Source organism: Pteronotus mesoamericanus, unplaced genomic scaffold, assembly GCF_021234165.1.
Source record: "Pteronotus mesoamericanus isolate MK-2021 breed Mesoamerican mustached bat unplaced genomic scaffold, CSHL_Meso_final contig_130, whole genome shotgun sequence".
NCBI classification, from domain to species: domain Eukaryota; kingdom Metazoa; phylum Chordata; class Mammalia; order Chiroptera; family Mormoopidae; genus Pteronotus; species Pteronotus mesoamericanus.
The window spans coordinates 1,152,790-1,179,275 of NW_026555060.1; the positions used below are offsets into that span (position 1 = coordinate 1,152,790).

The 26,486-nt window shown below is 36.0% G+C and overlaps 1 protein-coding gene across 1 annotated transcript in view; it reads left to right on the forward strand.

Annotated features, from left to right (window-relative positions):
• Positions 1-3,755: 3,755 nt before the first annotated feature.
• The window catches only part of DCK (deoxycytidine kinase), a 28,834-nt gene continuing 6,103 nt past the window's right edge, over positions 3,756-26,486 (forward strand). Inside the window, exons 1-2 of the mRNA XM_054589741.1 lie at positions 3,756-4,026; positions 9,527-9,642. Of these exons, the coding sequence (XP_054445716.1) occupies positions 3,936-4,026; positions 9,527-9,642 (207 nt within the window). The 5' untranslated portion in view covers positions 3,756-3,935. The remainder of the gene's footprint in view (positions 4,027-9,526; positions 9,643-26,486) is intronic.

Here is a 26,486-nt window from a genome sequence, read left to right on the forward strand (position 1 = left end):
GTGCAAGAGTAGTGATGCTGACAGTTCCAGAATGCCAAAGAGAAGCTGTAAAGCTTACGTATAAGAAAAAACAATATATATATAGGGTTAGGTACAATGCACGTTTTCAGGGATTGATGGGTCTTGGACCATATCTCCTGTGGATGAGGTAGGACTATAGTACTGTAATTATGAGAACAGTTGGCAAAATATTTAATTATTTTTTATCTATCAAGCTAAGATTTTATCAAATTTTGTTTTCATTATAGACCATTAAAGAATGAAGAGTATTAGAGAATCTTCATTTTATCCTGATACCCTAAGTTCTAAAAGCAAATGTGTATTTTAGATTATTCCCAGAGTATCATTATTTTAGAGGTTTTTATGTTTTGAAGCATTTGTGTTTGGACCATCATGTTGAAAATAGTTTGATGGTAGTAGCCACAGTTGTCCAATGTCACTAGTTAATATTTGAGCAAAAGACTAGGAAAAGAAAATGCTAGTGCACACTGATGTGGACTGTCTACATGTTATAATAAAAACACCTTGTTATTCTACACATGCACTATGTACAAAACATCGACTGTGTGTAAAAGACTCATAAAATTAACTATTTTGATAGTTTGGTTCATTTGTAGTAAATTTAAATATGTATTGAATGATGCGTTTTGTTAACAAATGTAAATATTTCTTTAAGGCTCAACCATGTTTAATACATGTTTAACACTTCTTGTTTTCAACAAGACAGTGTTTTTTATATATGTATTTATTATTATTATCTAAGTTTACCTTTACAAGCATGTTGTAAAATATAGCTTCTTTTCCTAAGGAGCTATGTAGAGCTGGTGGCTGGCTACTATGCTCTGCTAGTATGTTATTTTGCTATCACTCTTCAGATTTGCTCGAAGTACTTCAACTCTCCATTCTTGTTTTTATGATAGTTTCTACATCCTTCTGTTTTCTAGGCAATAATAAAGGTTGCAAGGAGACATTTATAACCAGGCTTATTAGGTTGAAAAACATAATTTTACAGAAGTTGAGTTGGTGTACACAAATGCATGGGTTGTGTAACCACTACTTATCAATGTTCATGGTTCCTTTTTTCCCTTTGTTCTCATTTTTTTTAGTTGGATTAGAGGTTTCTTAATAAACTTGTACGTGATCAGTCAGGACCCTGTCTCATTCAACCAGCATTCCCACAGGAGAAAAGGAATTCCTAAACTGAAGGACTTTCTGGCAAAGAAGCATTAAGATAGCATGCTCACAACTGGCTGGATATTCCAATCCCTTGTCTTTAGTCTGCAGTTCCAAAAATCTGAAAAGCTTGGATAACAAAGTATTTTCTTGATTCAGCACAAGCTTAACCTGATATGAGGTTAACAGTCTTTATCTCAGTGTGAAAACTCTTAAGATTGACTGCCAAATATTAGTGTATTTAACACTTCTAGAGGAGGGTTAGGTAGGGTGACATGATATGTATAACATATGACTGTATTTATTTTCTAAGGTCCAAACACTTTTGAATTCTGAAAGAGATCTGTGTATACTGCTTTCAGATAAGGGATTTTGGACAAAAATCAAGAAGGTACTTTTAAAAGTGCTCTTCTCTGGTCTCTTCCTTGTGTTATGTAGGAAAATGGAAAATTATGCTGAACTTGGTGTTGAGAGCTAGGTTCTCTATTTCCCCCATTTACTTTGTATTTTTAAGGTACACTCTTAAGCTTGGAGGAATGCAACTTCTTATATCCAGAAATGGCAGAGCTGGATTTGAAAGCAGTCTCTTTAATTTTTCAGTGCTTAAACTGTTACTCGCTATACTTCTTTTGTGTGCGTATGTGTGTTTGTGTGTGTGGAAACCACACTTGGGGATTTCTAATTCCCAGCCTCAGATGTCTTTAACATGTCTGAAAGGGACTTCTTCAGTTCCCCTTACCTTCTGTTTGAAGGTCTCAGAGATTCATCCTGCTTTACTACTTTCTCAGTAGCTACCAATACCCTTATTTCATGGATTTCCCCTGCAAGCTTAGGTGTGGAATAAAACCGAGTAACTTCTCCAGCTTCCTTGCCATCCTTAGTGGCAAGCATTCAGGCCTCTTTCATTTCAACAATCCTGCTGCTAATCACTACAGAAACAAAAGTAATATACATAAAGTAATAGCGTAACAAAATAATATAGGGAAATTACAAAGAATAATTTTTGCTGCTTTATTCCAGAGTTCCCCATGGAGTCATACTTTGATTTCTGCTCTTTATTTCTGAGAATGAGTCACCATTTACCCACCTTTTTCTGAACTCCACCTTTAGATGCATTTTAGATTTGATGATAGTTGCAAAGTAAAGAAATGATAGAGCCTTTGGTTTCTGTAGATTATTTGAACTCAGTGACTACTAGACTGAGTAGTGTCTGCTTTATTTTTTTTTGTTTTTTGTTTTTACCATGTTAAAAATAAGTTCCTCTGGGCATTTTTACACTATTTATGCGCAACTGAGTGTTCTTGCAGACTACATGGCACATGAGTAGACATTCAAAAATTCAACATAAATACATGTTTGTTAGTTTTGTGCCAGGTATAAGGCATTCAAAGTTAAATAAGTTACAGTCTTAACAGAAAAATACCCAGTGTGTTAACTTCTACATAGCATGGTAGGGGTAGGAATTTTTCCTTATTTCCTCCTATGTTTTTAGGCTTGTCTAATAAATTGACATAAAAGAATAATAGGAGAAAAACAAATTTTACTTTGTATGCAAGCCCCATAAAAATATGAGACTTGAGTGAAAGCAGGAAGCTTTTTATCTTTTAAACAAATAATAAATTTGTGAAGAGTTGACAAGGCAAAGGACTTGGGCTTGGTAGTAAATTGCTGAAGTAGCAGCCAGGTTTATTTATACAACCTGCTGTGCCCTAAATTTTCTGTCTCTGGTAATAAGGATATCCCTGGTGCAGGCAAGGGTACATTTCACATGAGAGATTTAGCTTCTTTCAGTGGGGGGCAAAGGAGGGACAGCATGTCCTTGTGATGGCTATTCAAAATCATCAATATGCCAGTGTGTACTTTGGGTTGGCATATTTTGCTTCCCTTTAGGATAATCAGACATACAAATCCAAATGAAGGGGGGCGTATGAGACATCAGGACAGGCTTTCTGTGGGGTGGCACCTGACTACCTAAATTCTCCCCCAGTTCCCTGCACTGGACTGCTAGTTAATTCATGAAAAGAGCTGGAAAAAGCGCCCGGTTGGGTTGCCTAGCAGCACCTAGCCTGATGGTCTTCCTCCAGGCTGAGAACATAGGGTAATCTGTTTGATTTTTCTATTACACATTGCTTCTCCTCTGATAAGTTCAAAGTTTCAAGTCCAACCAATTCTGCACAGACGCTGCTCATTTCCACAAGATCCACTGGAGGGGCAAGGTCTCCAAAGCCAAGCCTAGCCCAGCCCAGCCCACTCCAGGTGACGCGAGCAGGCGACACCCTCTGCCCTCAGGTGCCCTCAAGCACCGTGTGGCCTCCCGCGCTCTCCGACCTCAGGCGTCTGCTCTCGGTTGGGGCTACCGCTCAGGAATTACCCTCCCTTTTCCCCAGGCCCTGGCGTCCCCGGAAGAAGCGCGTCATCGCGCGTGGCCCCGCCCTCCGCTCTCGCGTGACCCTATTCGCAGGGCGCCGCGGCCCGGCGCCTGCCTCGGCGGGAGCTGGCCAAGGGGACTGAGGGGGTATCACAAATTGCAGAGAAGGAGGGGCTTGGTTTCTCCGCTGGGAGGGTGGCCCGGCAGCGGGTCCGCCTCCGTCTGCAGCTGCCAAGGCGCGCCAAAATCAAATTCTCGGCGCGCCGGCGGGACAGCCTACGACGAGCCGGGCTCCCGCCTGCAGGTCGGCGGCTGAGGCGGCAGCGGCGCAAGCACCTGAGGCCACTTCTCAATACTCCCTGCCTTACGCGCTCGGGCCGCCACTAGACGAGGAATGGCCACTCCACCCAAGAGAAGCTGCCCGTCTCCCGCGACCAGCTCTGAGGGAACCCGCATCAAGAAAATCTCCATCGAAGGGAACATCGGTAAGGAGCCCCGAGGAATGTAGGGTCCACCGAAGGGATTGTCACGGCGGCGGCGAAGCGCCCGTTGGCTGCATCTCTGGTGCTCCTCCGTGAGAACTTTCCTCCCGGTCGGGCTGTGCAGACGCGGCCGCGGAGTGGAAATCTTCTCTGCCCTCCCCTGCCTCCCTCGATTGCTCCCAAGGGTGGCAGCGGCCGCCTGGGCGTCAGGCCCGCCGATACCAGCGGGACTGTGAGGAGCGTTTTGGCCTGGTTTCTTCCTCTTTGTTGAGATCCCGCAAAGGGAAACTTCTTTGGGGGGTGGGGAGGAATTGTCAGTTCTTGGGGTGTATTTTACGTACGTTGCCTCCCCTTTTTAAATGTACTATTTTATGAGGCTTGACAAACATACTGTCATTTTACTAACATCGCGATCAAGATTGAGAACATTCCATCACCTAAAAAAGTTCCCTGGTCCTCCTTTGTAGTCAGTCAGCCCCCTCTCTCTTCCTATCCTTTGGCAACGATCACTGATCTGATTTCTATCCCTGTAAGTTTTGCCTTTTCCAGAAATGGCCATATAAACAGAATCATAGTGTGTATACCCTTTTGTGTTTTGCGTCTTTAGTTTAGCGTAATGTTTTCAGATTCACTCGTGTTGCTTTTTTTGGTAGTTCTTTTTTATTGCTGAATAGTATTCCATTGCGTGGTTATACCACAGTTTATCTCTTTCCTATTTGTGGATACTTGATTGTTTCCAGTTTTAGTGATTATGAATAAAACTCCTTTAAACATTTGAGTACAAGGAAGGAGGTTTTTAATTATCTTAACGGAATGGAGTTCCTCATTGCCTGCCATACATCCAAATAAACACTGGGTTATGATTCAAAGACTTACTATTTCTGTTTTTTCCCCAAATGGGGACTGACACCATCAATAATGCATTTTTGCAAGATGCATCTGAGCTTCTGTTTCTTACATGTTTCCCACCACAGGAAACCTATGCTGGACATTTCCTGTTTTGAAGGAATTTTTGGTCTCTAAGTTAGGTACTAGCTATTCATGCATATGGCAAATGTTTTTTAATTCTTATTACATTCAAAGCACTTGGACTTTTAAAAAGTAAGGCAAGCAGATGCTTTAGCAGCATTCCAAGGAATAGAAAAAAGCTGAACATACCCTCAAAGAGAACTCTTCTTTCATTGGTCCATTATCAAGGCACCAGTGGAAAAGATCCATATACAGTTGGATCAACATGCATTTGAACTGCGTAGGTCCACTTATATCTGAATTAAAAAAAAACTGATTTGTAGAGAGAGAGAGAAACATCAATTTGTTGTTCCACTTATTTATGTACTCATTGGTTGCTTCTTTGTATGTGTCCTGACCAGGAAATTGAACCCTCAGCCTTGGCATATCCGGATGATTCTAACCAACTGAGCTACCCAGCCAGGGCTATATGCGGGTTTTTATCCCCAATAAATACCTGTGCTGTTTTACCATCTGTGGTTGGGAGTCTGGATGCCAAGGGCTGACTGTATGCATTGATCTATGTATGACCTTTTATATAGGGGACTTGAGCATCTACACATTATGGTATCTGTGGGATCCTGGAAGTAATTCCCCTTGGATACCAAGGATGACTTAAGTTTTTTGGGGAGTCAAAAGCTATATGCAGATTTTTCCACCGAGGAGAGAGTGAGTGCCCTTAACCCCCATGTTGTTCAAGGGTAAACGGTGTATATAGGGTTTGAATGCCACAGTTTCAATCATTCGTAGGGGGCATCTTGGAAGTACCCCCTATGGATAAGGGAAGACAACTGTAATTGTCATTCCCTGCTTCAAATTCTTCTCTGACTTCTTTACCTACACTGGAAGGAGTTGCAAGCTGATAGCCTGTATTTGTACAATATTGGAGTGCACAGATGTGAAAAAAATACTTCAGTTGCTAACATTAAATTTTTCGATTTCCCATAGGTCTAGATTCTTGACTTTTCTTGAAAAATCTGAATATCTGGTAACACTGAGCTCACGTTTCTGTAAGACAGCAATTTGATATTCAGATGGGCTGTGTTCCTCGCCACTCACTGTATTGTCTTTCCTGACACTGAAGTTTTGCCAGTTGCTGTTTGTTATTGTTCTTGCACTGTTGTTCTTGTCCCTTCCAATTTGTCAGACCCAAATAAGCTATAAATGTACAAATTGCTAATCTGTGTGGAGAAAACTATTTTGTGATTCTTCTTTTTCTCCTAGAATTTGAAACTTAACTGGTCATTTTAGTTTTATACTCATATGCCTCATCTTCTCATGTTTTCTATTACTGAAATACTCTCTTATGTTCAATTTATGGATACCTTACCTGTTTCTTCTCATCTTAATAATCTGTATAGAATAACTTTTGGCAACATAATGTCTGCTTGGCATTAATATGCTAGGTCCCATGACTTTTTAAAGTATCAACATTAGTGTCCTTGGTTCTTGCTCTTCTTTGTCTTCATAGAATATTAATTTGTTAGCTTATTTTCCAGCTTCCTTCCCTGCAAAGTCAATGAATTGGGTATTAGTCCAATTGGGAACTACAAGTAATTATTGTTTGAATTAAATGTAACTTTTATTACTCTTAAAATTTTAAAGTATGACAACATAAACTTTTCTGTTCATTGGCAGGGTTGGAAGAAAGCTGAATTCTAGCCTAGATGCTTTCAGGCTCTAGCTGACTGATGCCTGATTTTTTACTGTATTCCTTGGGTGTTTTTTCTGAACATCATTGTTTTTCTTTCCATCTTTATCTAGCTCAGTGAATATCTGATGAGCATTCTATTTCGTTTCCACTTACTCTTCTAAATGCCTTACAATCCCTGTGCTCACTCTTTCCACACAAAATCTGTGTGGTCACCAGTGTTTTTCCCATCATTAGATCTAATAGTCATTTAATTTGTCTTTAAAAGTTTTTCTCCTCAGCTTTTCTCTATGTGTTACCTTCTTATTGACCCTCTTCTTTTTTTCCCTCTGTGTGTGCTCTTTAAAATTTTTCCAGTTCTTTTTTGCTGTTGCTCTATTTAATGTCCTAAGTTTGAATATAGTTTTGTAAGTCAAAGATGAGTTCTTTTTTGCTCTTTTTGGATCCAGTTCATAGGAAGAGGAGGCTTTTCTTATAAGTGTTCTGAAGTTGTTTTTTATTTGCTTATCTGTGTGTATGCATACATATATGTGTATATGTGTATATGTATTACATTACATTACTTTATATTATAAATATAAAATTTATATTAAAATTTACACATAGAGAGAGAAACATACATTTTGCAGATATGTCTAATATAAACTCATATGGTGACTTCAGATAGGAGGGGTGTGGTGGTCATTAGGAGTACTGCTACACTCTGTGAAATTCTAGATCAAGACTTTTTCTACTATTAAAGGGAATGTGTTCCTGGGAAATTTAAAATAATGAATATAATATGTTCTGATTACACCTGATTATCCCCCTACCCCCAATATCTCAGAAACGAGTAAGTAATCAGATGACTTTTTTAAAACATTGGATAAAGTACGCACTGCACAGACCATGAAAGTGAAGCAGAGAAAACATGGTTGAAGGAAGTACTTTGCAAAAATGTTTTTATAATTTATTATAACCATAATGTTATATAATAATTACTGTCATATAATAATACACTATTTTCCATTCTAAAACTTTAGCAATTAGATGCAACTTTATATTCATTTTATAGTTTATTTGGTTGTTTCTAAATTAGTTTTAGATTGGAAAGACCTGAGTTTGTTCGTAAACTGAGAGAATGGAGCTAATAGAGAAGAAAATTTTGAAAATGTGAGAGCCTAGAAAATTTTGAAAATGTGAGAGTCTAGAAACTGTAGTGACAGTTTACTTGCTTATCACAGCACTTTCCATTAGGAGGGTATTATTATAGCTATTGTATTATGGGGGAACAGGCTCAGAGAGGTTCAGTGGCTTATCTAAAATCACATACCTAATTAATCACACCTCACAAAGGTTATCATTTGCTCATTGCTTGGTTAAGGAAACTTAGTCTAGGATGTGATTCTTTTTTGCTGTAATGTCTTGCCTAAAGTCTCACTGGGTCTTTAATTCTTTTCTTCCATAGTATTGGTAAACTAAAAACAGTAACAAATGGGCCCTGGCTGGGTAGCTCAGTTGGTTAGAAAAAATAGTGAAAAAAAACATTCCCTAATTTGGTGAAGGAAATAGACATGCAAGTCCAGGAAGCACAAAGAGTCCTAAACAAGATGGATGCAAAGAGGACCACACCAAGACACATAATTAAAAGGGCAAAGGCTAAAGATAAAGAGAGACTCTTAAAAACAGCAAGAGAAAAGAAGTTAGTCACCTACAGGGGACTGCCCATAAGACTGTCTGCTGATTTCTCAAAAGAAACTTTGCAGGCAAGAAGGGATTGGCAAGAAATAATTGAGTCATGAAAAGCAGAGACATGAAGTCAAGATTGCTTTATCCAGCAAAGCTGTCATTTAGAATCGAAGGTCAGATAAAGAGCTTCCCAGACAAGAAAAAACTAAAGGAGTCCATCATCACCAGAACATGATTATATGAAATGTTAAAGGGACTTATTTAAGAAAAGGAAGATTAAAACTATGAACAATAATGTGGCACACAAAAAAGAAATGCATATCTATCAACAATTGAACCTTAAAAACAAAGTAAACAAGAACAGAGACAGAATCATGGAAATGGAGAACGTTTTGCTGTTTGCAGATGGGAGGTGGGTGAGGGAGAATGGGTGAAGAGATGAGGGGATTAAGAAATACAAATAGGTAGTTACAGAATAGCCATGGGGATGTGCAGTACACTATAGGAAATGGAGTAACCAAAGAACTTACACACATGACCCATGGACATGAACAATGCTTGGAGGATTGCCTGAGGTGGGGGGTGTTAGGTGGAGGGGGGCAAAGTGGGAAAAATCAAGACAACTGTAACAGCATAATCAATAAAATACAATTTTAAAAATATGACACAAGATTAAATCAAGCACAAGAGAAAATGATGCAATCAAAAGACATGGTAACCATGAGATGTATGAGGTTAATGGCACACAGTTTTACAGTGAACTTTATTTTTTTTAAATAAATAGACACAACTCTAAAAATAAAAGTTATATATAGTAAATATATAAACTAGTAACAATCATTTATTATCATTATCAAGTATTATGTACTGCACATATTTGTATGTGCTATACTTTTGTACAACTGGCAGTGCAGTAGGTTTGTTCACACCAGCATGACCACAAACATGTGGGTACTGCATTGTGCTAAGACATTCAGGACATCTATGTGTCTCTAAGTGATAGGAATTTTTCAGCTCCATTGTAATCTTTATGGAACCACCAGAGTATATGGGGTTCAGCGTTGACCGAAATGTTAATGCTGCATATAACTTCAAATTTTGAAAAGCTGATGACTACTTTGGCTTTTTTTTCCTTGCTAAGTGTTCTTCCTCATCTTTACTTTTCTCTCACGATAGCTTCAGGAAAGACAACATTTGTGAATATCCTTAAACAAGTCTGCGAGGATTGGGAAGTGGTTCCTGAACCTGTTGCGAGATGGTGCAATGTTCATAGCACTCAAGATGAATTTCAGGTATGAAAATAAAATTTAACTAAATAAAATAAAACCTTTTTGGTTTAGAGAAGCAGTAGTATTTAATCTCTTGAGTTTTTGCTTGTTTTTTTCTTTCCCCAATAAAACTTTGAAATCTAGCTTTAAGTCTCTGTGTTCATCTGGGCAGTAGTTACAGGGATGTTTATCTATGTAAACAATGAACTATATGCACCTAAGATTTATGCACTTTATTGTACTTAAGTAAAATTTTAAGTTTTCAAAAATTAATGAAAAAGTTAAAAAAAATCTAATTGCAGGTTAAATTCCTTGAGTGGCTTTTTACATTTTAAAAAACCCAAATAAACAAGAAAAACAAAAACAGCTACCCAATAACTGAATTTTACTAGTTTTTCCTTCAAGTCTTTTGTCTTAAAGAGAATCATTTATCTCCCATTTCTTTGTACTGTCATTTTTGCCAGATTTTCATCCTGGGCACAAGTTTCAATTTCCTAGCATTTTTCATCCTATGTTGTGAATGAGAAAGTGGGAATAACAGTTAAATTTTATTTTTTATCACAAAATTTTGTATGTGTATGAAAGGAATGCTGTCTAGTTGTTAAGGTTTTTATTTCTGAAGAAATGAGAATCAAAACTGAAAGCAGCATAGCTGTATTGCAGAAACCTTCAAAATTGAAATGTGTGCTAGAAACTTTGTTAGAGCTGAGGAGGACAGGATTGAAAAAAGTCTGTTTTAGAGTTTAGCTGTTGGTATGAGGAGTCTGGAAATAATAATTGAGTATTAAAAGTGTAAATTATGTATACTAGCAAAATAATCTGTAAACTTTGAGGATATATAGTTTTGAATAACCAGAAATATTTTCTCACATACCTGCTTGCCAAGCATAGTTAACTTTAGGTCTGGGGCCCATCTCTGTATACCCCAGTCCTTAGAATATTCAGGACTAAAGCTTAAAGGGACTTCTTTTCTATATGGACTGCATTTTCTTAAGAAATTGATATTTCCATTGGGGAAACTCACGGTTAGCCTTAAGTAGAAATTTTTTTTTTTAAGATACAAATATACTTTTATTAAATAACTTTACAACAATTGCTTATAAGGCTAGTTCTAAAAATGTAATCTTTCTTTGTGCCCCCCCTTTGATAAATACACAGCTTGTTATAGAAATAATGCTGAACCACTTTCCCTCACACCATATCCAAAAAAAAAAAAGAAAAGATGGTTGTTTCATTCCCAGTTTTTACCAAATTGTTCCCTAATTCTTATGCCACCATATATATACTTTAAATCTCCAGCCAAAGACCTGTTGGAAAAAAACAATAATTTGTAAACTCCATTTACATACTATCTTGAGAGGAGAGCAATCAGAAGTTTAAAATGGGTAAATTTATTTGCATCTTTCAATACTTTTTATTGACATACAACTCTAGAAAAGTATATGAAACCTATGTACAGTTTAAAAAACAATTTTAATCTTTGTAGCCATCATCCAGGTCAAGAAGGAGAATATCACTCTCCTTCTAGAAATCTTTCTCAGGTTACAATATTTCATTCCCTAGGGTCACAACTAATAAAATAACTCTTGTGATGATAATTTTCCTGCTTTCTAAAAGTAATTTGACCTTATATGAGCATATCTCTAAGAATTATAACTTAATTTTATCTGTTTTTGAGTGTTATATAAATGAAATCAACTGTATCTTTTGCTTGATAAGTTTATGAAAATTGCCCATGTTGCCTGCAGTTATAGCTTGCTCATTTTCTTTGCTGTATAGTATTCAATTGTATTCTCATGTCACTATTTGTCCATTCTATACCTGTGATTAGTCTTTTAGTGGTTTCTAGCTTAGTTGCTGTAAAAAGAGCTCTGTTGTGAACGTGAATCCTGGTGTACACATGCAAGATTTTTCTCTAGGAAAAAAGTAAAATTATTGGGTTGTGGGGTATATGTATGATGCCCATTTTCCAAAGTGCTTTTACCAGTTTACATTCCCTACAGTGTACTCCAGTTGTTATTACTACATGTCTTTGCCAATATTTAGTATTGTTCAGCTTCCTCATTTATGTCATTCTGCTGAATGTTTAATATTTTTTATGTTTGTAATTTGTATGTCCCTGATGGCTAATGAGATTGAGCTCCTTTAAATTAATTAATTAATTAATACATATTTTTTTTTGTATTTCTATTGTGAAGTTCCTGTTTAGTCCTTCTGCCCATTTTCCTTTGGGTCTTATATCTTCCCCACCCTGCATTTTTTACCTCCCAAAGTGTGTCTCATGGCCTCTTTCACTGAAGTGCCCTACTGAAGTTTGCTTACCTTTAGAAATGGGAGATGTATGCTCTAAAAATACCTGTTTCATTTTGTTAACCAGTGTCACCCCACTAAATTCAATAACAAAGAAATAAAATAAAATAAAAATCTCTATCTCTCTTTCCTCCCACCCCATCCTCCATCATCTCATTAGTAGAATGTAGCCAAACTGAACTAATTTCAGAAATAGAGAAGGAATCCCCACTAAATTCAATAACAAAGAAATAAAATAAAATAAAAATCTCTATCTCTCTTTCCTCCCACCCCATGTCTGGCATCAGCCATCAGTGTAGTTATTCTCAGGTGTTAGGTAGAATGTAGCCAAACTGAACTAATTTCAGAAATAGAGAAGGAATTCTTTCATTGGGGCGGTGTTAGACTGGATTGGATTAGGTAGCATCCATTTAAGGTCCATTCTAGTCTTAGTATTATAAAATTCTAACTCATGTTAAATATGTATGACTGATTTGTTGACACATTAAATATTCTGCCTCTCAATATACATCACATTAACCAAGGGCACAGAAACTGATACATAAAAACCAAAATTTTAATTTGCAGAGAGAAGTAAGTAATTATCAGGTTCATTGAATTAGGTCAATCCATTTTCATGGTAGGCCCACAATTCCCAACTAGTAGAACGAACTCTTAAGAATCTCAAGGATTTGAGGTACTTTTTAAAATAAACAGTTCCTTGGGAAATTTAAATATGTCGTTGCTTCCTGGTTAAAAATGACTGCCCTAGTGAATCACTGTTAGTGTAGGGAGTATATTGAACCCTTTAGTTAATATTGGAGAGGAGAGGTTGAAAACATTGTGTTAATATACATGGGAAGATCATTTATAATAAGGTTGTCCGTTAAGCTTAGATTCAGCCCAGGGAATTAATTATATTATCTTAATGACTGATGTAATCACACTGTGACACATTGATGCACCTGTCTCCATTTTGAGACTCTTGGCTTCATGGGTGTGATACTCATGTCTATGAGATGGGATATTTTCTTCGTATGTACTATAGTCAAAATTCCAAACTGACCACTCTTTAAAACTACCATGGAGATGCTCTTATTATTAACATATACTTTTATCAGACATTTTACTATAACCCACTCATATCTCCACGATGTTACAATTTACTTACCTTCATTGGATTTTGGTGCACATTCTCTGAGGGTAGCTTTATTTCTATGTGCCTATTGAGGGCTACTATGTTGCTAGTCCTCTGTACTTCTAGGTGGAATTTCAGACTCTGTGAATGGTGCAGGGTGGCACATGGGGAAGCCAAGGGAAGTCTCTACCTGATCTAGTTTCTTGTCATGGAACAAGAGAGGATTCAAGAGAATGACAGAAGGATTTAGCAAAGCACAGTAAATTTGTTAAAGTAATAGCATGCACTGGAGAAGGGAGAGCAGGCAACCTTGGAGAATGAGATACCCTGGTAGGGTGTGATTTGAAGGTTTTTTAAATGTGGGTAGAGGCTAGGAAGGAATAGGGTGGTCCTCTGCTTCCGACTCTGGTTTGATGACTGCCACTGGGGCTTATTCTTGTCTCTCCCCTTCAGATAGTGACTTCTTTTTGGTCTTCCCGATTATAGGAAACTGGGGAGGGGGTAGCAGGGAACAGGTGGTCAGTGAAGGTAGTGTCAGTGATGTTCCAGCCAAGATGGAGATGGGGAGGGGTAGAGCTTGAGGATTTTGTTCCCTATTCTAACTTTCCTGCCTCATGAGGACAATATTTTGGGGTACAGGGTTGTGGAGTATGAGGGTGATGGTGGGTGGGTGGATTCTCAGTATCTATACTTTTTTTCCCCTGGATCTCCAGTAACTAAAGAAATCGAATTTTCTTTTTTCATCCTGGATTCCTTCTTCAGACCCAGCCCTGATGTAGTATTTGGGGTTTAGTGTGAATCACCCACTGTCTGAATTTCAGCTTTTTAAAAATATTGACAGTAATGAAAAGTACACTGTCTTTAGACCCAGCCCTTGCAAGGCCAACTTTGGATGTTTTCCATTAAATCACACTTTTTGGCAGTTGGTGTAGAATTGGAAGAGTTGGGCTATTAGTACTTTTGATGTATTCCTCTAGTCAATAACTAAATTTGCACCTGCATGTTTAACTTGGGTTTTTTTTTAAGCTGTTTAATCTGCCACCTAGTGGCTGTAATGTTACTATCCTGTTGATAAGTTAACTGCAGATATTAGCAAAACAGTAAGCCTAAGTGCCTAAAAAGATGTATCTCCCGCCCTTCTCTTCCCCTGTTAAGATTATCTTTAAAACATACCATCCAGATGATTATCAATCTTTGTATTGAAGGTTTCTTTCAAATAACAATGTTCTTTATATGGTGATTTATGTTTTTAGCCCAAAGCTTTGATTTGATTGTTTTCTTTTAGTTTCTTTTTGAGATATGACGGTTAGAGAGCTATCTCTGCTCTGTCCTGTTTTCTCATTGAGCTGAATTCTTTTGGGGATCTTTGTTATTAATCATGAAATACTATTTTACTTTTTGTCCAGCACTTCTTACCACTAAGAAGCCACTGAAAAATTAGTAACTAGAGAAAGAAGGGATAAAATATACTCATCTTTGAAAAACAGCATACTTTTAATAAGTCATTCTTAGAAATTAATTAAAAATTATTGGTAAAGTACTTTCATTTGTACCTTCTGAAATCACCTAGTAAATTTTTTTTTTAAAAGATTTTTAAAATTTACTTTTAGAGAGAGGGAAAGGGAGGGAGAAAGAGAGGGAAACATCAGTGTGTGAGAGATACATTGATCGGTTGCCTCTTACATGCCTCCATCTGGGGACCTGGCCTGCAACCAGGCATGTGCCCTTACTGGGAATCAAACCAATGAACTTTCAGTTCACAGGCTGGTGCTCAGTCCACTGAGTCATACTAGCCAGGGCTTGATAAATTTATTTATTTATTTTTAGAGAGAGGAGAAAGGAGGAGAAAGGGAGAGAAACATCAATGTGTGAGGAGAAACATTGATCAATTGCCTCTCACATCCACCCCAGTTGGGAACTGAACCTGCAGCCTAGGCATGTGCTCTGACCAGGAGCTGAACCAGCAACCTTTTGCTTTGCAGGACGATGTCCAACCAACTGAGCCATATGGGTCAAAGTTTACCTGATAACTTTCATGTGCTGTTTTATGATTATCTTGTTTAATGGACTCTGATTCTTTTGGAGTGAACTTAATTCAACTTTTTTATGATGTTTGCAAAGGTTAGACTAGAATTAAAAGATGGTTTTGCATTTTTATTTGATATTTTTGGTTTTTACTGATATTAGCAATAATTGTGTTTTTTTTGTAAAATAATATGTCATGAAGTGAATTACAGAATTACAGATACGAATTATGGAAACAATAAGAATTATCCATAATTCTACCACCTGTATGTTTAGGCAAGAGAGGTTACATTTATTGGGAAATCCAAATAAATGGAGACGTATGAGCCACTTCTTCAAAGAGGACATACAGATGGCCAATAGTCATGAAAAGATGCTCAGTGTCACTAATCATCAGAGACATGCAAATTAAAACCACAATGAGATATCACCTTACACATGTCAGAATGGCTATCATCGATAAATCCACAAACAGTAAGTGTTGGTGAAGATGTGGAGAAAAGGGAACCTTAGTGCACTGGTGGTAGGAATGAAAATTGGTGCAGCCACCTTGGAAAGTAGTAGGAAGGTTCCTCAAAAAAATTAAAAAAAGGACCTGCCTATGACCCAGCCATTCCACTTCTGCATAGATATCTGAAGAAACCCAAAACACTAATTTGAAAGGATATATGCACCTCTATATTCATTGCAGTGTTATTCATAATAGCCAAGAAATGGAAGCAGCTTAAGTGCCCACCAGTAGATGAGGAGATAAAAAGCTGTGGTATGTATATATGATGGATTATTACTTGGCTGTGAAAAAGAACGCGATCTTACCACTTGTGACAGCATTGATGGATCTGGAGGGGATTATGCTAAGTGAAATAAGTCAGTCAGAAAAAGACAAATACCATATGATATTACTTGTATGTGGACTATAAAGAGCAAAATAAATGAACAAACAATAGAAACAGTCTCAGATACAGAGAGTAGACTGATGGTTGGCAGAGGGAAGAGGGGTTTGAGGCTGGGGGAAAAAGGTGAAGGAGTTAAAAACTGTAGATTGGTAGTCACAAAATAGTTCCAGAGATGCAAAGTACAGCGTAGGGAATATAGTCAATCATATAGTAATAATTGTGTATGATGCCAGGTGGGTGCCTGAAATACTGGGGGGACACTATAAAGTATATGATTGTCTAACCATTATGTTGTGCATCTGAAACTAATACAAAACAATATTGCATGTAAACTGTAATTGAAAAATACTTTGTTTAAAAAAGGAAATGTATGATCTTTTTTTTGTGTGAATGACTTTTTTTATTATGGTAAGAACATAAATTTTACCATCCTAACCATTTTTAAGTGTATGGTTCAGTAGTGTTAAGTGTATTTACAATGTTGTGAAATACCTCTGGAACCTTTTCATCTTGTAGACTGAAACTGTTTATTAAAGAACTCTTCTTTTCCCCCTCCACCCAGCCCTTGGTAACTATCATTCTTTTTTATGTGTCTGTGAATCTTACTATGTTCGATACCTCATCTAAGTGGAATTATACAGATTTGTCCTTCTTTGGACTTGCTTATTTCACCTAGCATATTATTCTCAGGGTTGTTCAGAAAAAATTCCAAACTTCTCACTAGCTATGTAAAGAAGCCAATTTAAAGTCTGTTTTATTCCAGTATTCATTGTACATAGCAAATTGATCAAAAGTGTTTTTCAAATGAACAAAGTTCATTTCTGATAGATTTTATTAAATGTATCATGTAGATTTAAGGTAACAGCTGCTGCTATAATAAACTAAAACCTCTTTGGTTCAGGCCCTAGCCAGGTAGCTCAGTTGGTTAGAGCATTGTCCCAATAAGCTAAGGTAGTAGGTTTGATCCCTGATCAGGGTACATTCTAGAATCAATAATGAATGCATAAGTAAGTGGAACAAGAAATTGGTATCTCTCTCTTTCGTCCTCTCTCTAAAATCAATCAATAAAAACTAAAAAAAAAATTAAAAAAATGAAATCTCTGTGGTTCAAAATAAAATTTGATTTCTCAGTCAGAGAACAGTACGATATGGTAGGCCCCTTCTACCTTGTAGCCCATCCAGCCTCTCGGACAGTGCTTCAAACTTCAGTGTTTAGATTCACCTAGAAGATTTGTTAAAACAGGTTTTGGCCCTAGCCCCAGTTTCTGATTTAATAGGTCTGGGGTGGGGGTGCTGAAAATTTGCATTTCTCAAAAGTTTCCAAGTGATGTTAATGCTGCTAGTTTGGGGACCATTCTTTGATAACCCTCTCTTGGAGCTAAAGCTGAGAACCATGCTCTAGGGCCTTGATGTCTTTTGCTTCCAGCTGATGGATAAAGAAAGAGAATCATAACATTTGAGAGGTTTTTATAGGTTAAGCCTGGAAATGGTATATGTTGCGTTTACTCTATTTCCATTGGGTAGAACTGAGTCACATGGCCACAATTTACTCCCAGGGAGGCTGGAAAATAGGTCCTACTTGTGTGTCCAGGAAGAAGAAGCTGGTTTTAGAGGACACAGAGCAGTGCCTGCCATACACACATATCTAAATAGAAGTACCTTACATTTATTTTTAAATGTAATTTAAACTTAAAAGTACCATGTTTAATTTATGTGAAAGTTGTGAAGACAAAAAATTGTTTTTATGGTTAGTTTTATCTTTAAATAACATTTTTACTAGTGAATTTGTTTTCTCTATTGTATGGATAGTTATGTAAAATTATCCGTGTCTGATAAAATTATTAAAATACAGAGCATAAGCACCATGGAATCCATTTGTCTCCCTTCAGTAAATCAAAAGTAAGTACTGTTTACTGTAAATAGCAGTGCATCATTTTGGAAAGAATATGGCTTCAGAATCAGTCCTAGGTATGAATCTTAGTTTTGCTGCTTATGGGGTATATTGATATTGACAAGTTATTCAACCTCTCTGAGCCGCCTTTTTTTATCTGAAAAATAGGGCCAGTAATGACTAATTCATAGGGATGAGAAAATATATGTAAATATATGTAAATGCTTACCTCATATATGTAAAATATGAGAGAAATGGTAGGTATTATAATTATCAGTAAAATTGAAGTTTATTATCTTAAGGGATATTTTTAGTAGTGAAAGATTAACTCTTCAAGTATTCTCTTTTCTGCTTCTAATACAAAAAAGTAAACTTTTAGAAAAACATAAATATGGCTTTTGTGCTGGTATTTCTAAGCACATTCACTTAAAAAAACAACATGCCATTTGAGCTGGGGATAGTGTAACCCAGGATAACGCAGGGTATTCCAAGACTTAAAGTTTGTGTTTTAAATTAATGTTTATATTGCAGGTAAGTCCATATATACGTGCATGCCACTGTCATCCAACACCTCTTCTTTAGAATCAAATGCAACCAGTTTTTTTAATGAAGTGATAAAAACTTGTTTAAATGATAAGATTAAGCTGGGAGAGTACTTTGCTATTTGTTGAATTCTAGCACCTACCATGAAATCAGTTATAACTCGAGAAGTTGATCTTAAGTTTCTGATTAATGTAAAAAAGGGAGAAAGCAGAGATTCCTTTCCATGTTTTTCCTCAAGCTATTTTGAAGTTCAGTTATTTTAAAATAAATAATGCTCCATTTCTTTTTTGAAGAAATGAGGAAATGTGTCTAAAATCTGGTGTCAGTATAGAAAGAAATTTAATGTGGCCTGGTTTTTCTGTTTTGTTGGATTTTTTTTTTTCACTGCAGGTAAATGCAAATGTTTTTTGGTCTACTCATAGACCCTCTTTGAGTAGGAAAGGTGTATAGGAAAGGTGAACGAAGTTTTGTTAAGAGAAAATGCATGTTGATTGGTCAAAAGTTTACAGAATTATTTTAGATCTGCCAAACTTACGTGACAGTATGTGATGAAAATATACTCTAAAAACACAAGTTTAACTACCTTTTCTTTTAAGGAGTGTTTGCAGTAGTTAAAAGTATTGGATAAGGGACACACAAATAGTTGAGAACAAGTAAGGAACAAACCATTTGTATGGCCAAATTGGAGGTCACAAAAATTATGCATTAAGGTTAATGTGGTTTATTCATAGTGTATTTACTTATACTTTTGACACAATCTTATAAACTTATTTTCTGATTAGAAGGGTCTGTAAGTGGAGGAACTTGAAAGAGGCACCATGTTGACAACCTGACATCAAAGGAGGAAATAGAAAAACCAAAAAAGCAGATAAGAACTGAAAAGGAGTACCAATTTGGATTCATTTAGTATAAGCTAAAATAGCAACTTGAACAATTTCTGTCTGATGCTTTTATGTGTAAAATGGAAGCTTGTGCTCTAGTGCTAACTTTTCTCATACATCCAATGGTCAGTATTCATAAAGTTGTTTCTGTTACTAAGAGGAATTTTCAAATACTGTATTTACTAGGGTAGGAATGAAATATATAAGGTCCCTATAAAAATAACTACGGAAAAAATATTTTTGTTGAGCTGAAAAATTTCATTTAGCTGGGAAAATTCACTTGTATGAAACGTTTTCTCCCTGGAGAATGCTGAATGAGTGGAAAATCAGTTTATAATTAAATTAACAAAGGCTCTTTAATGGAATGTTCATGAAAGTAAAAAAAAAAGTAAATTTATTCTTTAAGCAGTTTGAGAAGTCAACTACACCCTTATTTCAGTTCATTAGCTGCTGAGTGTTTTCTAAACAGACCTACTGTTCACTGTTAGCCTCTATTTTATACTTTTTTTTTTCAAATTTGAAAGATTCATTTAATTATATGGTTTGTGGTATGTAATTTAAATTCTGCTTAAAAGTGACATGTTTGCATGATTTTTAGTTCTTAACTGAAACTTGGAGGTCAGTTGTGATATTTATACCTCTGGATTTTTATTTATTTATTTATTTTTTTGAATAGAAGAAAACCTACTTGGAGCATGAATTTTCCAGAAGCATTTAGGGGTATAAATTAGGATTGAGAATAGGAATTAAGAGATGTTCCTTGAAAGTTAGTATACAAGATCAAAGGCTTAACACAACTTAATATGGAACCTTTATATAGCTTGACATTACAGAAAAGACTGATGAAGCATTCCTAGCCCACCATAGGGATCTGTGAAGACAGCTCCCTTTTCTTCCTTTTGTCTAAGACTATAGATAAATCTTTGCACTTACAATGCAGGTGGTGGCTAAGTTCTTTTATTTCTAAAAACCATAATGTTCAAGATAGCTATTAGGACAGAGCTCAGCCTTGGTTTTCTGACAGACCAGGAAATGATAAGTCCTAGACTATAATGGGTGAAGGACTTGTGTCTGCTTCTTTGGGCTGCGAGTAAAAAAGATCTTTTTGCTAAAGCAATTGCAGCTGAACCAAGAATAATGAGATTTATGTTCCTGTAAATGGAGGCATTAGATTTATAGGTTTGATTGGGTGCGTGTAGATCCTTTTAGGGATTACTGTTGGGTCATTGGAATTTAGAGTGAGGGAGTATTAGGAAGTGAGAGTGACTGACCTTTCTATCCCAAGATATGTTGGGGAGATGTCCTCTATATTGATAAAACTGGGAATGGTTTTGTTTTTCTTCCTAAAATAGGGCTTTATTTAAAAAGGGAAGCATATGCCTGATTATAAGAATGTAGGTGAATTTCAGTTACATCATATGCTGTTGCAATAAAATTTTATTATCTGAGTATTTATAAGCTGTACTTTTGCTACTAGTTAGTCATGTAGTCTTAGCAATCGTTTTAATTTTTCTGAACTTTGTTTTCCTTATCAGTAAAATGGGAATGATACTAGGACAAAGCTAATGTGAAAATTAAATTTAAAAAGGAAAATGAAAGTACACTGTATTGGAAAGACTAATAAAGTAAGGCATTGTATAATAAGTAGGTTAAAATACATACAACTTTTGAAGATACCTAACTAAAAAATTATTTGTGGTTTATCTGAAATTCAAATTTAATTGGAGGTCCTAGGTTTTGTTTTTTCTTTCTTATTCTGACAACTCTAATATCAAAAGTATTCTAATATTTTCTATCACAGTGCAATCAGTTTTACTTAAAAGAAAGACAGTACTGACACAAAGAAATTTCAGCAGCTTCTATCCGTTCACTTACTTTGATTTGGAAAGACTGGATGCTCAAAATTATTTCCTATATATTTTACAAATTAGATACTCATTTAGAATACCAAGATTCTTCATAAAAAATTCATTTATTAAGTCGCATATATCCCTAGCACAAACTACTTTAATCATACTATAAAAAAAATCTGACAAGAGTTGGCTACATAAAATATGATAGTGGAGGCTGTGGTTGGGGAGAGATTAGCAAATAGATACTGTCTAAGTATCTCAGGAGTTTTAACATGTGAAAGGAATACTGGAAAGGACCTCAGATGACTTCACTTCTTTAATTACTTAAACACGTAGCATTTTGTCCAGAGTAGGTGCTAGTTAGAAATCTGTACAAAACAGTAAAACTTCTTTTGTAATATTTTGTAAGAGAAATAAATAATTTTACTGTTTCCAGAGGTGAGAGAGAGTAGTATAGAATTTAAAAATTTATAGTTATAAATACAATGTAAATACAGAACATGTATTTATATTTTTGTTAAAAGCTTGAGTGGGAATGAAGTAATCCCATTTGAAGATTGAGTTAACAGTTGGTAAACATAAGGATTTTATTTGTTGGGTCAGATCATGACTAATTTTATCCAGTATTTGACCTGCATTATCATCACAGAGATATTACGTGGAAATGTGTGATTCCTTTTTTTCAAAAGTTTAGGGTTATATCAAGAGTACATTTACATTTATCAACATGAATTTATTTGTACTCTTTGAGCTATGACCTAAATCTTACTTTTTCTACCTTTAGTTGATCCTCATTCTAGTACTTACATAATTGGTGAACAAGTCTGTATATACATATTCTTCAGGATCTTGGTTCACTTCTTTTCTGAATATAGCTAATCATGTTAGCCTCTTGTTCATTTCAGTTAACTGTTCCAATCTGCATTTGCCTTTTTTCTCATCCACAGGGAAGATGATTAATATAAATTACCATTTAAATCTCTTGTCAAGAAGTTGGCTCATTTTATTTTCTCCAGAGAATGTTAAGTTTGAAATAACCTTAATACATATTTTAAAAATACACTGATTGTATTAATTAGGTTCCAACTTATCATACTAGAATGGCCAAAAAAGTTTGTTTTTTCCCCCATAAGATGGCTCTAGTAGTACTTAGTTGTCTTTAACTTCATTTGAAACAATTTTGTTAGATTGTATTGTGGCAATTATCATATCATCCTGCATTTTTAAAAAATTATGAAAATTGCTGAAGATGGAAAAAATATGCAACATTTATGGCATATTATATTTTATTATTTCAAGCAAGGTAAAAATGCAGCTGAAACACAAAAAAAAGATTTATGCAGTGTATGGAGAAAGTACTGTGACTGATCGAATGTGTCCAAGTAGTTTGTGAAGTTTTGTTCTGAAAATTTCTCACTGGATGATGCTCCATATTCAGGTAGATGAGTTTAAGTGATAGCGATCAAATTGAGACATTAAGTTGGAACGATTTATGTTATACCACTGGAAGATAGCTGACAACTCAAACTATCCAAATCAATAAAGTTATTGGTGAAAATGAAAAATGTGTTTTTTATTTTACAGAAAAATCTAAACAGACTTTTTGGCCAACCCAATACTTTAAATTAGGGATTTAATTGGGTATTTTTGTAAATTAATCATTTAGGTTTATCATAATATGTAACTACATTATATTTATGTAATAAAGATATTTAAAACATACTATATATGTGAAGTTTTTAGGAGGGAAACTGCTTCTTATTGAACAGATGAATTTTGTGAGTTCTTAATTATTTTAAGACACAAGATAGCATCATTTAAAGGGTAAATTTACTTAACTAAACAACTCATATATATTTTCTATGATTATTGAGGAACCAAAGAGCTCTTATGTCAGATCTATCAATATTTACTACATTAGAAATTTAACTTGAAACTTTAAATTTTTTCAGGTAATTCATTAAAAATCACAATAATAAGTCTATTGCATGTTAACATAAATAACATTTTTATGAAAAATGACTGCTTTCCAAAACCAAAACATTTAGTGAAAAAACATTATTTTATATTGTACAAATATTAAAGTTTGACTAAATAGTAAAAGCTGAATTCTCATACCTGCCTCTGTTATCAGTGGAAAACAAGTTCTTGTGGTATGGCAAGGAAAAGAATTTCCTGAGACCTACACAGGAGGATGCAAGGGTTTGTGGTAAACTTTAATGTTTTTTTAATCCTCACCTGAGGACATTTTTTTATTGCTTTTTTAGAGAGAGCGGAAGGGAGAGAGAGAAACGTTGATGCATGAGAGAAGCATTGATTGGTTGCTTCCCGTCTGCGCCTGGACCAGGTTCAAACGCACAAGCTGGGAATGTGCCCTGTCCAGGAACTGAACCTGAAATGTTTAGGTTCCTGGACGATGCTCCAACCAACTGAGCCACACCAGCCAGGGCCCATGGGAAACTTTATTGATGTAAAATTAAGGGGGTTCCTCACCTGACTTCTCAGTGCCCCACCTCCATCTGTCTTGTCACGGAAAAGGTCCAATCTTGTCCTCAGACCAAAGCAAAAGCTAGTGTCCAGAGTTTCTGTTCCATTTTAAATTAGAGTTCAGTTCAGCGTCTGGCTACCTTAGCATGTGTTTCCAGCTGCAGCCCATTGCTGTGCTGTGGTATTCAGGCTCCCCCCTGGAGCCTCTATGTGGGGCTGCGAGGGCCACATGGCTATGGAGAGAGGCCATGCACATGCATGGGATGAGTGTTGGTCACAAGCGAGAGAAACAAAGAGAGTGTACATGCTAGCTTCGTCCTTTTGGAGCCCACAGGTGACTCCTATGCTGTCTCAGTTGCCATCTGGGTAGCTTAGCTTGTTCACAGCTGCTCCAGAGGCGGAGTCAGTATGGCTGCTTAGGCTACATTGCTATGAAGAGAAAACGTGAACCCACCAGGCAAGCATGGGTTTCTGAGCCAGAGAGCTGCTCTGTTGCCCTGGGATTTTACTAATTTGGATGTGGGATGGACTGGGTGCTTTTTCCAAAGAACCAATCAACTTTCCAAACTTTCATGGACTTTGGATGGGTCTACTTCCCAACCAATCCCTTTCCCCAGGCTAGACTGACAAGCCTCTTTGGTCCAGCATCTCCCTCTGTGCCTCTCAACAATCCTATTCTGGAATGGGGAAAGGAGGAGTGTTAATGCCCTTGGCAGATAAATGCTGTAATCCCCTGGGGTGTGAAGCTGTAGCTTCTTGGCCTAGCAAGCAGGCTATTTTCCCCAGTTTATTAAACTCAATGTCTAATTCCCTTTGCTCCTGCTTTCTCATCAATAATTAGCTCAATACCGATGGTTATACTTTTGCATTTGAACTGTTGGGAATATACGTGTCATGTAGTTTCTGGAAAACAACTGTGCATTCATGTGAGAACAGGAATGGAAAAAGCTTTATTTATTATAAAATAGTTGTTTTACCTTGCAGACTCCCTGCCAGGATCTCAGGGACTCCCTAGGGCAAGGATATGCGACCTTTTGGTGTCTCTGCGCCACACTGGAAGAAGAGTCGTCTTGGGCCACACATTAAATACAGTGCAACACATAATCACAAAAAAAGTTTCATAATGTTTTAAGTACATTTACGATCTTATTTTGGGCCACATTCACAGCCACCCTGGGCTGCATGCAGCTCGTGGGCTACAGGTTGGACACCCCTACCCAAGGGGTTCCCCTACTATACTTTGAAAACCTCTATTATAGATAATAAATTACTTCATCTGTAGAAATTAAAGGCTCAATAAAAAGAACTCTAGAAATAAAGATTATTTAAAACTAGCATCTTTTGTATCATCACATCCAGTCTGTGTTCTTATTTCCCTATTATCTCATAATTTTTTTGTTTGTTTATAAGAATCAAACAAGATTCACAAGTTATATTTGGGTAACTTTTCTTTTAAATTTTAACTTACTGTTTTCTCTTCCTCTTTTTTTCTTTGCAATTTAAGTTGAAGAAACTGATTCATTTGTCCTTATACAATTTCCCTTATTCTGGTTTTGGCTGAGTGTGTCTCTGGTATAATTTAACATATTTCTCAATTCTCTGTATTTCCTGTAAATTTATAGTTAGATCTTTACAGGCCTGATTAAATTTAGTTCTTTTTTTGTACGATTTAGGTGGTAATGTATATTTTTTTCAATTTCATCCAGAAGATGTCTTTTGTGATGTTAAAATTGATCAATATGTTCAGCTTAATTTATATATTATAAAATTTTCGATCAGCTTTTCTCTAATTATTTTAGCATCTATTGCTAATTGTTGACCCAATCCAATATCATTAGATGTTGCAAAAGATAATATTTTAATTCCCAAGTCTTCTGAATTTATTACTTGGGATTCTTCAGCAAAGAAGACCTTATCTTCATTCATTACTTCATTAACCCAAAATAGCATTTACACAGAAATGGCCAGAGTAAAATGCCTGGGTATACACACACACTTCCAGAATAATTAATTGGTGCCCTAGCAACCTTCAAAGGTGACTGGAGAGTTTGCTTTCCGGTTTTCTTTAGTATTATGAACTTATGGATTGTTGCTTCTTATTTATTATTCCTTTTGTGCCCTACTTTTTAACCACTGGAAGCGCCTTCTATTGGCTCATTTGCCCTTGGCTCAGCCTCAGTAATGATTGATAGTTTCTTTGTTTTCTGAAATAAAGTGTGTTAAGTTTATTTTGTACATTTCCTACCCCAGACCTGGAAACAGATATGGTGACCCTAATTCAGTGGAAAATGGTATTTAGAGATTATAATCTGGGTGGCAGTTCTGGTTATTTCTACAGGGTTGTCATGTTATATTTATATCTGTAGGCCTTTTGGTTGACAGAGCTAGGAAACTATTTTATAGAAAGGAAAATAATTGATAAAAAATGAAAAATAACCATGATTTCTTGATGCTATTTCCAATTCATATATAAGATTATAGAGTGTTTACTAGATTTTTTTTATTTTGCATTTATTTTTTTCTCATAACACTGAAAATACTGATTCTGACATTATAATTATTGAATCAAATTTTGGTGGGGATCTATTCTGTGTTATTAGAAGATTGAGGTCACAGATTCAAATACTGAAAGGGGCCAGGTATCTAAACAAATAAATCAGGCCTTTTGTGAGTCTCAACAGAGGATGGTGGTGTGTATGAACTGAAAAGCATGTGTCCATGGAAGCACGTGTAACTTGCTGTAGCTGATATTTACCAAAAGGAAATATAGCCACAGTATTGCTTGGTTTTTCCATTTTTAAAAAGAAGATATATATTCAGATATAGTATGTTAAGTTATCTAGCTTTTTAGATATTGACAACAAA